General features: G+C 27.3%; 3 protein-coding genes and 1 long non-coding RNA gene across 5 annotated transcripts; 2 read left to right on the top strand and 2 right to left on the bottom strand.

Annotated features, from left to right (window-relative positions):
• Positions 1–936: 936 nt before the first annotated feature.
• Positions 937–3,179, bottom strand: LOC105149119 (uncharacterized). Its single transcript, XR_846532.2, has 3 exons — positions 2,823–3,179; positions 1,373–1,580; positions 937–1,177 (listed from the first exon to the last, which is right to left on the bottom strand). It is a non-coding gene; the product is annotated as an uncharacterized LOC105149119 (long non-coding RNA).
• Positions 3,180–3,303: 124 nt separating this feature from the next.
• LOC105149120 (ubiquitin domain-containing protein 1) lies at positions 3,304–5,400 on the top strand. Its single transcript, XM_011061325.2, has 4 exons — positions 3,304–3,516; positions 4,129–4,488; positions 4,579–4,697; positions 4,864–5,400. The coding sequence occupies exons 1-4, from the start codon at positions 3,435–3,437 to the stop codon at positions 5,023–5,025; spliced, it is 723 nt and encodes a 240-aa protein (XP_011059627.1). The 5' UTR covers positions 3,304–3,434; the 3' UTR covers positions 5,026–5,400.
• Positions 5,401–7,734: 2,334 nt separating this feature from the next.
• On the bottom strand, positions 7,735–9,987 carry LOC105149121 (heme A synthase COX15). Its single transcript, XM_011061326.2, has 5 exons — positions 9,592–9,987; positions 9,370–9,496; positions 8,984–9,116; positions 8,253–8,877; positions 7,735–8,105 (listed from the first exon to the last, which is right to left on the bottom strand). The coding sequence occupies exons 1-5, from the start codon at positions 9,748–9,750 to the stop codon at positions 7,851–7,853; spliced, it is 1,299 nt and encodes a 432-aa protein (XP_011059628.2). The 5' UTR covers positions 9,751–9,987; the 3' UTR covers positions 7,735–7,850.
• Positions 9,988–11,379: 1,392 nt separating this feature from the next.
• On the top strand, positions 11,380–15,514 carry Mms19 (MMS19 nucleotide excision repair protein). 2 transcript variants are annotated; one of them, XM_011061327.2, is made up of 9 exons: positions 11,380–11,549; positions 11,932–12,170; positions 12,261–12,593; positions 12,680–13,274; positions 13,368–13,649; positions 13,724–14,439; positions 14,546–14,803; positions 14,881–15,045; positions 15,120–15,514. In XM_011061327.2, the coding sequence occupies exons 1-9, from the start codon at positions 11,453–11,455 to the stop codon at positions 15,318–15,320; spliced, it is 2,886 nt and encodes a 961-aa protein (XP_011059629.1). In that variant the 5' UTR covers positions 11,380–11,452; the 3' UTR covers positions 15,321–15,514. The 2 variants fall into 2 exon arrangements, with proteins under 2 accessions (XP_011059629.1, XP_011059630.1); XM_011061328.2 differs by lacking the exon at positions 15,120–15,514 and having other exon boundaries at positions 14,916–15,047.

The raw sequence follows: 15,514 nt of genomic DNA, 5'->3' as shown, positions 1-15,514 counted from the left end.
AAAAAATATCAAATGAAAAATTAAAACCCAAATGCTATCTCGACTAATTAAGTTAAATTCTATCAAATTAAAAAAAGTAAAACACAAATGGTATTATTTATTATCATTTATACTTATCTTTTTTTAAAAAAAGATAAAAAAAGCGCTAAGAGTGCGTGCTTTTTGTACAGAATCATTTGGGCCGGTTCCTGCTTTTACTTTTTATTTGTATATAATTTCATTTCCATTAGGTCTCTTTTTGTTATATATTAAGTTATAAATATCAATGACGAATAAATCACTTTTTCATTATCATTTCTTAGCTTCCCGGTAAAAAATTTTTTATAAATAAATATGCATAATTATGTATAATTATGTATAAATACAATTATGTATTATGTATAAACATACATAAATATGTATAAATATTCAAACATGCAATTTTATATGAAATATGTCCATACATGTTCATATATCTTTCTTTCTTTTGTAAAATTACTTTTTAGTGTAATAGAAATAATAATAGTAATATGAATACATTAAAAATAATTAAAAAAGTAATTTTCGTATTATTTGTTTTAGAAAAAAATCAAGAAGAAATGTAAAAAAATTACTTATGTATAATTATATATAAAATTATACATAATTATGTATGAGCAATTTTTTTAATATTTTTCCAAACTTGTTTCTTTTCTAAAACAAACAATATGAAAATCCCTTTAATTATTTTTTATTTATGTTTTCACATTAAGATTTTAAAAGTGAAAGTGTTTGAATATGTATGTTTTTAATATTAAAGCGGTTTGATAATAAAAATAAAATTTGTAGCAAAATAATTATATTTAATTTTTTAATCGTAAGAAACATAAAAGATAAATCTAATATCATAATACTAATATCATAAAAAATATATATGTCATTAATCAAGAAAAATATAAAATATTTATTCAACATAAATTTTTAAGATATATTATACAACATTTATTATAAATTGTCATCTACAACAAGAAAAGAAAAATACTGATAATTCAATAACATAAAATTGGTAGTTTTTTTGCGCAATCTATCATTATGAATAACATGTTTCAATTTTGTTCTTCTTTCTACTTTCATCACATTTGCAAAACAAATTTGGTATGGCACCTGTCCTCATAATTTTTTTGCTACCAACGCGGAATAATTCTGAATGGAAATGAATCTAAAAAATAAGAGGACACGTTAGAGAAAAATATCTGTCCCACCAACTATCATTAATGTAACATCAATATGTTACAATTCTTCACGCAATTACGTAATTGTTACATACATTCGCATTATATTGAATTTAATACATTGATATTGAATGAGAAATTATAACATTGATGTTATTTTTGTTGGTGTTTACGAGAGTTACATTATAATTTGTATGCACGCTTCGATACCAATCTCACACAGTAAAGCTGAAGGTTTCCAATCAGGAATTTCAGGCAGTATCAATCCATTTTTGTCTTGAGTTTGGATCTTGGGTAAATGTTATGCAATATCTTTCTTTATTAGAGTTTGTGCATCTTAAAGCATTGCTGGCAGGGATTTTATAATATGCACAAATCCTGTTCAGATATCTGAAATGTAAAAATTCGTAGTTTCCCATACAGCACAGAAGATTGAATACTGCAATGTTGCAATATTGCAATGTAACATTGCAGAGATGTTACAAAAATGTAAATTAACAATATGCTTGCAAAATGTCAGTAATATGCTTGTAATATTCCACAAACATTGCAAAACTGTAATTCTCTAAGTGTTACAATAATATAAAAATGTAAATTCTTTACAATATTTATGTACAGTCTTTTAGTTTAACAGTCGTTTTTATGATATAATAATTAATATAATTCATTTTATATTTAAATAAAAAATTTATTGATCTATTTGACAGTCATTTCATTAGCTAAGTTTTATATTTATTTTAAATATGAAATCAAAAGATTGTATATCAAGTTTGGATACACAATCAATGCATCATTATTGGATAAGATGAAGCAATTAAACTGCTGAAAACGATTTATCGAAATATTAATTATGTGATCGATGATGTATTTATGCCTGATGTGAACGCAAGAATAAACTAGCGCCCGAATTTTATTGATAAATTTTATACCATTATTTTTTAATCGATTTCAATTAATTCGGAATGATTTTGAATTAAAAAGAATCACTGCGATTAACTTAATCCATGATTATCTTATCAAGCGACTGTATTATTATATTATTATTGTGGATAATATTTGTAGTTTGTTCAGGGCACATGCATATATGCTTTATCCTTCGAATAAATTTATCTTTCAAAATTAATTACTACATTTATTGGAATATTTTATGGTTTTATCGTAAAAAATTACTTTTGGAAAGAACATGTCACTAGAAATGCGATTTGTAGAAAAATTAAAGTTAGTAAGATGTGTATAGAAATAGTTTTCATTTTAGAGTCTTCGTAAAAAATTTATCCAAATACATTACATTACAATATTATTGGAACGTTTTGTTGCAACATAACAAAAAGCGAACATTTAAACATTGTTGGAATTTTGCAACAATGATTCAGCAACGTTTTGCAATCACCATGCAATATTGTAATGTTTCAGTGAAATCATTCTGCAATGTTTCTGCAATTTTTCTGTGCTGTATGGGTTTATTTCATAAACCATAGTATATATGTACAATAGAGGAAGGTATATATTTCCAAAATTAATAATATGTATCACTTATAAAGACTTTATCAATTGTAAAATTAAGAAGAAAATTGCAGCACAAGCAGGTAACAAGCGTATTGCTTTTGCAGTCATTTAATTTAAACAGCATACCCCCACCATAACTCTACGAAGCTTAAATATTAGATCCAATTAGAGGAAACCGAGTCACGTGATGCAATTTGCCTCTCTCTCTCTGTGAAGCTCTCTAGTCGCAGAGTAATTCTCTTCTTTTCTAGTAGTGAATTGATTGGTCGTCACGGCAGGCCGGGAAATAGTCGAGAGCAACGAAGATAGACGTTCGAGAATTGTAGCCTTACATTCAAGCTGATTGGTCCACCATCGCTCACTTTGAAAGACAGAAATAAGTATGTCTGGAGTAGAGCTCTTTCCTTCTGTTATCTTCAACTGCTCTCGTATGAACGCTCCGTCTATTTTATAAGTCTATTTCGAGCTCATTTTTTTCGGGATCGACCATTTAAGTCTCCTTTTTATTCCGTGATAAATCTCATTTAACAAAGACTCAAACCCCATTTAGCGAAGACTCAAACCCCACTTATTATTAGCGGAGTTTCAAATTGTAGTTAGTGAGGACATGAACCCCATTTCTCCTTGAAAGCATGCAATATGGCTACGGCGAGAGTTCGATTGGATAAGATGGAAGAAAATGGCATGCGAAGTGTTATTAAATTTTAGTGAGATGTTTACTTGCTCCGATTGTGTAGAATGGGAGGCTGTATAGGTATAACGAGGGCAAGAAATGCCTCAATCAATGATACGTCGGAAAATTCGAGCAGAACTAATTCGGGTAGGATTGCTACCGCGAAATTTCTTTTGTAGGAAATACATTGAACATCAACTAACCTTGAAGTCATTTTAATTTTATTTTTGTCTTTGTATTTGAGGTGTATGTTATCTATTAAGTGTAATGTCAATCATATCTACTTATTTAAGTACAGTGCATATATAAATGAGGTTTAAATAATATTATGACATCAACATAATAATAATGCTTGTATTTTATAGAATATAAGACTAGTTTTTACTTAACACTTTCTAACGGTTTTGCATTAGTTCAATAACTTCTTATCTATTATAAAATATGCTTTTAACTAAGTCTTATTATCTACTGCAATTTTGTAATACATAATTATATATAATTATATATTAGCTAAATAATAAAAACAAGGAACATATAAAATACAATTACACCATTAACTAATTAACAAAAAAAGAAACATATAAAACTTAAAAGATTGGATTGTCCATTACCATTATGCAAATTTTTGTTATTTAAATACAATTCCGTAAATGTGAGAAATGTACATACATTCTTACAACAAGATTTGACAAAGATTTTGACGATTTTAATAAGTTGTTTTCTATTTATCTCTGTGACTAAAATAATTTACTTATGTAGGAAATACAAGAAAAAATCATCTTCTGTGTCACGAGGTAATCAGATGGAAATCTGATGTACCTCTGACCGAAGGTCAGCTAAGAAGTAAGCGAGATGAGTTTTGGGACACTGCACCAGCATTTGATGGTCGTAAAGAGATTTGGGATGCATTGAGAGCAGGTGCAACTGCAGCTGAAGCACAGGATTATCAATTGGCACAGGCTATATTAGATGGGGCTAATATTTCTGTACCAAATGGTTTCTTAACTGAATGTTACGATGAGTTAGGAACACGTTATCAAGTACCTATTTATTGTTTATCCTACCCAATTAATATTGTAAAAGAAGATAGTGGAAGAGATTCACCTGCTGATTGCTCAGGTAATAAAATTTTTGAAAGAGTTTATCTTGATATAATACAATTTACAATATAGTTTTTTATCTTATTCCTGTATCATCAATTTTGTATAGAACCAGTTGACGAAGGAACAGAACAAACTTTAAAACTTAGACTGTCAACTACTTTAGGAGAAGTTAAACTACCTGTTTATAGCAATGATACCATTGCTGTTGCTAAAAAAAAATTACAGGTTTGTAATAATATTAGTTATATGTTTCATTGAGTGTATATATGTATATGTTATATGAGAATAATTGCTTATAATAATAATAATAATAATAATAATAATAATAATAATTATTATTATTATTATTATTATTATTATAGTAATAATGATTGTAATTTATTGTTTATAGAGTCAAGAAGGTTTGGAACCTTCACGTCAAAGGTGGTTTTTTGGTGGTAAATTGCTTGGTGATAAAATGCATATAGAAGAAGCTAAGGTACAACCAGGTTACATAATACAAGTAATTGTAAATCCAGAGAAATCAGATAATATCTGCGGGAAGACTAGTTGAACTGATAACAAACATATAATGAAGAATGTTTCAATCAGCAATCAATAGGAGCATACTTTTACGCTTGTTAACAAAACTTGTTAATCCTATATCAAAGTAAGAATATTATGGTTTTTAATATTTCGTCACATCATCGTAAGTGATAAATCATTTTAAGATAAATTGGTTATATAATATAACACATACAAAATTTTTTATTACAAATTTCATCATTTAATGAAATTGCAAATTAAGTGCAATCAATTTTCTTTTTGTTGTATCATATATTTATCCATACACTTTATTATACAATGTAAAAAAGTTATGTAAGAATGAGAGAGAGAGAGAGAAAGAGAGAGAAAATACTAATAGAATAAAAAGGCATATCTTTATAAATTCGGCTTTCTTCAATACAATGTATTTTCTGCAATAAGAAAATTGACTGAAATGATTTATTTATATTTACGTAAGATATATATACATACAAATATATGGACATACTATTTTTTATAATTCATAATGTGTAAGTTTACAATTTCACATTATCATCAAAATCTTTCTTTTATTATGAGTTTTACTGTAAAACTCATTAAAAGTGACAAATTATGCATTAAAACTGAACGGCCATTATGTGAGATATTTTATAATAGAAAAATATATGTATAAAAATCATATATATACTTTATACATATTATATAAAGTATAAGATATATATTGCTTTTGCAAAATAGGGGAAATGGTAATTTTTTATCTATTCGTGTCATTGTCATTACATCACATACGAATACAAGGGGAATAATTATATTCAATGGACAATAGTGAAAAGAAAATATAATACTCATTGCAAAGTATACTTAGAACTCATTTATAACGATATTCTATGTTGTACTTGCAACTATTGACTTATTTCTTTCTAATTTTTGTCACGAGTTAGTCTTACATAAGAGAATAATATAAGAATTTCTTTCAGTTTAATACATATATTCTTCATTAAATTAATATTTTTGTTTTAATATACCAATTGTCCTATTTTCTAACACATATATATAATATATAATAAAATAATTTTAAATTATACTTTTATTATCTTCTCGTAAAAATATAATTTTTTAGGCCTAATATTTTTTTAGGTAATAGTTAAGATGTTGAGTAAGATTTTGACAACTGAATCATTTAGAAGAGAATTACGATAATAAGACTAAGTAAAGGAAATTTGCATTTATCTCACATAAACAAAATTACGAATTATATAACCAATAGAGTTGCTATATATGCAATATACATATTGCATATATTGTATATACCAGACACAAGTTCTCAAAGAATGCTTTGCATCAAACAAGTCAATGGTTATCATTACTAAATAAGACGATTTGATCGTGATAATCTTATATTTTATGTATCACTTCAACTGTATAAAAATCTGCACTGCCCAATTTCGACTAGTTCATGAAAATTTTAATATTTTATTAGCTCTGGTATCTAACTTTGTCAGCTATGATATCAATTTCTTTTTTTCTTCTAAAGATGTCAATAAAGTGAAAATTTGTTTTTTCACGAAAAGACAACAAAGAGAGACTAATATATTTGAAAAAATTATAAAGAAATTATGAAATTGCATTTATACGCATATTAATATGTAATATTAATTATTAAGTACTGTTCATTGCAGAAGAGTCATAATAAAAATAAATCTTTTTATCAAACTGATGTAAGCTTGTCAGATATAATATATACATTAATTATTTCATAATAATTTTAAAAGTATTCAAATTATAAAAAAAATATCAATACAACTTGTATGGTAAAAATTGAGCACGGTAATCATTAGTTCTTTCATCAAAAGATTTGCTCTATTATACAATAAATACAAGCGCACGCGCGCACACATATATACTAACAAATTCAAAAGATATATTAAATAAGATTTTTCTAGAATATTATATAATTCACGTATATTTATATTTATAAATTATGTGTAACAATAATTAGTATAAAATTTGGTTTTGAATACTTTCTTTCGTATACAAAAATAAAATGCAAGTTCTATTAATACTAGCGCTCAGTTTAATATTAAGCAAAAGTGTGATGTTAAACGTCGCCAAAATAGGAAGAAAATAACTCTTATGTAAATAAAAATTGTTATAATAATGAAATGTAATTTTAACTGCCTGATAAAAATGGTACTTAATATTAATAATACTGTATTGGACCAATGCATGCGAAGTATTTTAAAATCAACAAATAATTGGCCATAATAGAGAATAAGTGCTCTATATGTAAAGATATTTTCTGAAGAATTGAGTTAAATAATAAATTATATCTAATAAGATAAAAGAGTTATTTCTGCTTTGGCATAATTTACATATATTTCAAAGTAATTGTTTAAATGATATTAAACCACTCAATTTTGTTATGCACATATATTCACAATCTTTGTGCACTGATATTTTTTGAAATCGTGTCGCATTTTGTAAACGTAAAATTAATTATAATTAAACAAAAACAATTATTTCATGTTACATCTGTTTGATAATATACATTGTTATTTAGAAAACAAAGTTGTGTATATATATATATTATAGTTCCTAAGATTAACACTAATTATTATAACATATATTGTGAAATAAAGCGTAAAAACGTTATAAAAGTATTGAAAAGTTCTATATCTTATTATTAAAATAATTATAAATAATATAACGTAAGAAAATAAATTTTAAAAATATCACGTTTATTTTGTGAATAAATATCTTTTTTATTTTAATATATACATATATACATACAATTTATCACAAATGTTATAAACATATATAATTATAGTATTTCAGTATTTTGCAAATAAGAATTTATTTAGCGAACTTTCCTAAATATCTTAATTCATGGCACAGCCAAATTATAGTACTTAAAAGTATAAGACTACCAGATTGATGTGATGCGGCTAATGTTACAGGAACATGATATAATAAAGTCGAAATGCCTAAAAGTACTTGAAGATAAGCAGCACAAAGTACTGCAACCACAGCTTTTTTTCCTCGATTAGGAAGTTTATGTTTACGAGACAAAATACCCAAACAAGTTATTAATGCTATGCTGGTAATTCCCTAAATAAATAATGTACATATGAAATAATATAATATACTAGTGATTATATATATATACATACATACATACATATATATATATGTGTGTGTGTGTGTGTGTGTGTGTGTGTGTGTGTGTGTGTGTGTGTGTGTGTATATAAAACTTACCAAAATCCTATGATCAAATTGAACTGTAGCTGGATTTTCCGTGAAGTTTCTTAATACTGGAGATATGGCAAGTATATCATCAGGTATCCATTTATTAGCCATTTTTGGGAAAGTGTTATAAATAAGACCAGCATCCATTCCAGCTACAAATGCTCCTGATAAAGCAGTGATAAATATCAGTCCTTTTGTTGAATGAATTAATCCTTTAAACCTTTTGAGTGCTTTCAGTGTATTTGCAATTGTAGGATCAGAGAAATTAGCAGTTATCTTTTGAGCAGGAATCAGATGATCCAAAGCGTTATAAAGAAATCCAGTATATAGGAGCAACGCTAATCCAAGATGTGCAGCTAAACGATATTGTGACACCCGTGGTATATCGGAAGGTTCTATAAAACGATCTTCCAATCCAGATTTAACCATATACCACCCCATGAGTCCTTGCAGACCAATTAATGATCCTAAGGCAACAACACGTGTTTTCATTCCATGTTTTAGCATACCCTTATACCAAAAATATGTTGCTGGAATTATAAATACAGCGCCGATTAAACGTCCCCACATTCTATGTAAATATTCCATCCACCAAATACGTTTAAATTCCTCCAACGTCATACTGTGGTTGATTCTACAGCAAAATTAATATAGCATACATGTATATATATACATGTATATATACATGTATATATATATTTACATAAATTAATCTTTTGACATTATCAATTATTTCTTACATTTTATATTCAGGAAATTGTTTATAACGTTCAAATTCTGAAAGCCATTGAGCCTCATTAAAAGGCATTTTTTCTCCTAACAATTTCCAGGTAACCATAGATAAGCCTGATTCAGTGAGTCTTGTTATACCACCTAAATACATAGAAGAAAGGAAAAATAATCTTCGATTGTTTCATAAATATAAATATATTTTATTTACCTCAACAAGTGCTTAATGTCTATTGTGTGAATAAATATTACATAAATTTTAATTGCACATAGATACTCCATTAGATCATGAAGAGGAGAAATATTAATTTGAAATTCTATTTTCCATATGTCTTTTTTATAATGTTCTTAAGTATGACACAAATGTAGTGATAATATACAAAATAAATAAGAGTACCTAATGCGACTGCTATAAAAACCATGCCGCCACAGGTGAGCAACCAAGATCCCACGATTTTCTCGTGTTTACCGCTTGGTTTTGAGGCATAATTACGAATTATGACGTTTACTTGTTTAAGTGGTTTCTGTCGTTAAAATTAGTTTAATATTAAACATCGTTCAGTTTTTTAAAATTACACAGCATTGTCAGATATGCAGATCATATTGGAATGTTCATTACCTTTTGTAACGAGAATTTTGAACAGTATTTCAAAGAAATATTGTTACATCGCTCAACACCAGCTCTTGTATTGGTAAACAAGTATTGTCGGCTAAGTATGCGTCTCGTAACATTATATGCTCCTAATACTTTTGTATGATACCTCACGATATTCAACATATTGCAAATATTGCAATCAAAATACAAGAATCGACAAACATCAAGCAAACATCAATAAACCTAAGTGCACACTGATGTGAGGTATTAATTCTCGAAAACACGTAAATAAGATGTGAAAAGATTACACCTTGCTGATCCCGGCATAATGTAAGGCATTGTAAGTGTACTTCTCGTATCCCGCGCATACAGCGGAAGTTCTCTCTAAAGCACAGTACTGCACATTTAGGGATTTCGTATAATAAAAAGAACAGGGAACAGAGAATAGAAAATAAGAACTTCAACCTATCAGAAACTGTGTATTCTATAATACATGATTTCTGATAGGTAGAAATTCTTAGGGGCTCCGCACAATAAAAGGAACAGGGAACAGAAAATAAGAATTTCAACCTATCAGAAATCATGCATTGTGGAATACACAATGCATGATAAGTTGAAATTTTTATTTTCTATTCTCTATTCCTTTTATTGTGCAAAGCCCTTTAATACTAGAAGGGCCATAGGTGACTGTCGATGACACCAACATCTATCCGCCTAGAGTTCCTAAAGATAGCCGCGTCAATATAAGCCTAATTTCCACCGAGAGTTTAAATCAATCGGATCAAAATGTAAGAACCAACCAACTATAGTCGAGCATTCCTCTGTCGTTCGATTGCAACAATACTCGACTGTAGTTGGTTGGTTATAACATTCTAATCCGGTTTAAATTCTTGGTGGAAACTAGAACAATGTAAAATCGCGTCTAACAGAGACTCTATTAGAGAAGAGCTCTAGACTTCTCTATTACATAGAGCATAGAAGGTAGAAGCTTTGATTAATAAAGTGATGAAATTATTTTAGATGTATCAAAATTATAAATAGGTAAGTTTATACATTATTATAAAGGTTTCGAATTAAAAATATATTAAAGATACAGATATTGGGTTAAAAGTATCCGCGGTTTTTTGTCACTAGATGTGTGTTGATGGTCATATATCTAGTGACAAAGTACCGCGGATACTTTTTAGATGACCCAATATATTAAATCGATTCTACATTAGTTACAAGCTGATTGCAAGTTTGTTGCGACAGCCAATATAAAGCGTTGATTTCAAAATGCAAGCTTCAGATTGGCTGTCGCAATAAACTTGCGATCGGCTTGCAATTAATGTAGAATCGGCTTTCGACAAATATTTAAGTATTATTTCATGTTTATTAATTTACCTCACTTTTTTTACTTTGCATGTTGAAACTTTAATAAACAAAATTTTCGAATTAAAAATGCATAAAATAAATTTTATATTATAAAAATTGGTCCGCCAACGCTGGAAAGTTGGATAGAAATTATGGAGGATAGAAACTAAAGCTAATCATACACACTTTCCGTAATAGTAACCGTAAACATAACGTAAGTTTTTAACCAATCGAAAATCGATCATTGCTCGATTTGATCGTCCGTAACCGTAATCATAACAATCGAGCAACGCGATTGGTCAAAACTTTACTGTTCCTGTTACGGTATTGATATATTCTTTTAGATCTAAAATATTGATTGGATAATCTAAAAGAATATACCAATAACAGCGTTTGCTCAATTATCGATATTCGCTGAATGCGCCTAATCTCTCTTTCTTTACATTCCTCTCTAGTTGCTTTTTTTACCAAAGCAATTCGAGCATGTGTGTAGTGTGCACTGAATATCTCGTGTAAACAACATTTTTTGGTTATGGATTTACCACCGAATTTTGATTTAAAAGGACAATTAGATATTAGTCTTAAAGATACAACGGCTCTAAGTTCACTATGCAGAAATATAGCTTCCGGTACGTACTTACAAAAAATTTTTTTAAAATGAATTTTTTATGTACTTGTGTTAAAGATGTTATGTTAAAGATGTAGTGAGAGATACAAAACTTAAATTTTTACATTCAAATATTCATTTTTATATTTAATATTTCATACAAATATTTTTTAGAAAGAGTCAAATAACGCATTTAATTCTTTTAATTTAATAATTTTTTCAACTCAGAGAAATTTAGTAAAATTTCAAGTTACATATTTATACAAATGTAAATCTTCCTATGTGAGAACTGTTATGTCTCTTAACTGTAACAAGTATATTGAAATGTATAAATATTTTATTATATAATTATAAAAATTAATTTAATATTAATATCATAGAAGATACTACATGTTTTGTTTTAGAAATAGAATCAGGTTCTATAAAACTTTATACATTTGTGGAGATACTAGGTTCCTATATGACAGATCAAAATGTTTTTACGAGAGAAAAAGGGGTTACAGCTCTTTCTTCAGTTTTATTACAATTACCCCAAGATTATCTTACTGATTCAGAATTGTATTTTATTACAACGTTTTATTGCGACAGAATGAAGGATCATTATAGTATTATACCATCTGTATTAAGTGGTATTCAAGCCATTGTAAGCATTTATTTAAGAAGCATTCTTATCTCTTGCATTATTTTTCATTTTTTCATTTCTTTATTAATTTTTTATAAACTTTCTTTTTAGGTGAACATGATTCATTTATCTCAGAATGCATCGTCGTCCTTATTAAGAGTTATGTTTGAACATGTTCAATGTCAATCTCAGCTGTTGCCTGAACGTCGCAAAATATACTTAATATTTAAAAGTTTGATAGAAAACAGATTAAATGATTTGAAACCCATGGGACCAGATTTAGTTTATGGTATTATCAGCTCTATGGATGGTGAAAGAGATCCAAATAACCTCATGTTATTGTTTAATATACTACCACATTTTATAAAAAGTTTTCCATTAGGTCATTTAATTGAAGAAATGTTTGAAGTTATGGCATGTTATTTTCCAGTTGATTTTAATCCTGTAATTACATTATCAATTTATTTTTCTGTCTTTTTTATGTAACATTTGTAACATTTAAATATATATAATTTATAAATGTTTTACAGTCTGGCATAGAGAATCTAAATGTAACAAGAGAAGATTTAGCAGAAAAATTAGCACCTTGCTTATGCGCCATCCCAGAGTTTGCAGATTATTGCTTACCTCTTATAATTGATAAATCATATTCTACTCTCAGAGTTGCTAAACTTGATTCTTTAAATTTACTTCGTGAAAGTGTTCAAATATTTGGATTGTCCAAGATAGAATCATATCTACCAGATCTATGGACAACTTTAAAAAAAGAAGTAATATCAGGAAGAGACATTGAAATAAGAGACACTGCTTTACAAGCAATAACATCTTTAATTAAAGTTATATCGGTTGATGAAACTGTTGCAAAAAATTTTATTGACAAAATAATCGTTGACGTAAAATCATCATTATGCGATGTGCAACTTAGTTTGTATAGACCTGCCCAAACACTACTGGAAACAATAGCTGCAATTAATAAAACAATATGTGTACAAATATTGCAAATTATAATACCTTTATGTATTGGACAATACTCTACAAAGAATTCATTTAACGATAAGATTGCATTGATAGAAACGTTAAATAATTTGATGAAAATATGTTCTAATTATGATTTGTGCTTTCAAGGTAAGTTGAAATATATTATTATTTATTATACTGTAATAGTATGACATTTTATATATTTATATATAATATATAAATAATAAAAATTTAATCCAGATGTTCCAGAATTATCATGGACAAATATACCTCAAATATATTTAGATAGTTTAACAGTAGAAAATATTGAATTAAAAAGTAAAATATTCTTTGGTTTAACAATCCAAAAGGCACATTTAAACGGTGTACAACGTTCTATATTATATAATGCGATATGTAATGAAATTGGAACAGGATGCGATAAAATACAAATTATATGTCATACAACTATTATAGATTTTGCAACGTTGTATCTTGAAGAAATAATAATGTTAGTTAAAGAAAGATTGTTATCAAATATAGGTAAGTTAAATATACATATACAATTGATGTCAACTTACTTAATGCATAAAAGTGATATTAATGAAATGTTTCAGATGAAATGGAAGTAGAATTATTGAAACGTAGAATAAAAGCTTTATCAGCAATTGCAAAGATACACGGATTAGGTTGTATAATACTCCCGAAAATTGTTACAATATTAACGGATACTGTTAATACTGATATATGTATTACAATATTACTAAATATCCAGAAATTAATTGCTTTAAAAAAATCTGATTACAACATACATCAATTTCTATATAAGGAATGTCATATTATTGATAAACTAATTTTATATGAGACAAATATTGTCGATCATAAAATGTTGATATCAAATATCTGCCAGTTAATTGTACGAAATCTTACAATCGAGGAACAACGTGCAATTGTAGCGAAATATGCTGGGGCTTTAGATACAAAGATTCCCGAAACTGATGTAACTGTAATAATGAATCTTTTCATTTCTTTACGAAAAGATATTGATTTGAATCTAAATAATGATATGGCGGAAAATCTGTATAATATTGCAACTAGTAATTGCAATCTGGATATAAGGCAAACAAGCTGTAAATTTTTATCTGTATTATTAAATAAAATAGAAGTGTCAAATCTCGATAGAATTGTATCTTATCTAGAAAACAAAATAAATAATAATTTAAGTGCCGACAATGATATTAAATTAAAACAACATACAGTTAACTTTCAAATTTGGATGACTAAAGCACTCGTTATGAGAGGATACGTAAAGTCTCAATATTTTCTTGAGAATGTACGTACATGGTTTATAATAATTATAATAAATTATAATAATTTAATACTCAGTTATAATATAAATAATATAGATAAAATAATATTTTCTATGTTTGTTTTTACAGCTTACACTGTTATTAATTCATGATGAAATAGGTCAATTTGTAGGTGAGCAATATCAAATTTTAGTAAATAAATATGAAGATATTTTAATAACGGAAAATTTCTGCGATGTGAAAATTTTTTATAAACAAAGAGTATTCGAATATTTGTTACGACAAAATATTAATTTTACAAGCACAATGAGACAGAATTATCTTATTGCTTTGGTACATTTACTAGAACAAATGCCTGAAGAATTATTATTTTTACATTTAACTGAGGTAAGTTTTTATGGTGGATTGATGATAAAATATTATCTTGCAATACAAATATTTTGATCAATATATTATGTTGTTAGTTAGTACCGCTGTTGATTGAGTCTCTATCTCTTAGCAATGAATATTTAGTGCTCTGGACATTGATGTCATTTAAACTATTACTTGATACTAAACACGATGTATTTTCTGATAATTTACAATGTGTTATACCAAGACTTATACAATTATCAACGCATCGAATCATGGTAATTATTTACATTAATTTTAACTTTTCCAATTTTTATTGTATCACTATATAAATCAATACTTATATTGATAGGATGTTAGAATTGCGGTTTTAGAATGCCTAGCGCATTATGCTAATTATCCCACTATTCTAATCAATCCATACAAACAAACTGTATTAGACAAATTGGGGGTAATAATTGATGATCGTAAACGTTTAGTAAGAAAGGCTGCAGTAAATGCGAGAACACGATGGTACTTAGTGGGTGCATCTGGAGAACAGTCAAAGGAATGAACGATATTGCAATTTGGTTTTGTATATATACATATACATATATATATTTTAATGCCGAGATACTACGTGTCTCCGATATATATATATATATATATATTAATGCGATTTTATAAATATCTTTAGCCTTACTTTATATACATTCTGAAAAATGTAAATTTCTTATTATTAAATATTAATATGTTATATCTATTGTA

The sequence above is a fragment of the Acromyrmex echinatior genome, chromosome 8, assembly GCF_024713525.1.
Source record: "Acromyrmex echinatior isolate Ae372 chromosome 8, ASM2471352v2, whole genome shotgun sequence".
NCBI classification, from domain to species: Eukaryota; Metazoa; Arthropoda; class Insecta; order Hymenoptera; family Formicidae; genus Acromyrmex; species Acromyrmex echinatior.
The sequence above is the reverse complement of the archived record's forward strand: the minus strand, read 5'-3'. Positions and strand labels throughout refer to the sequence as shown.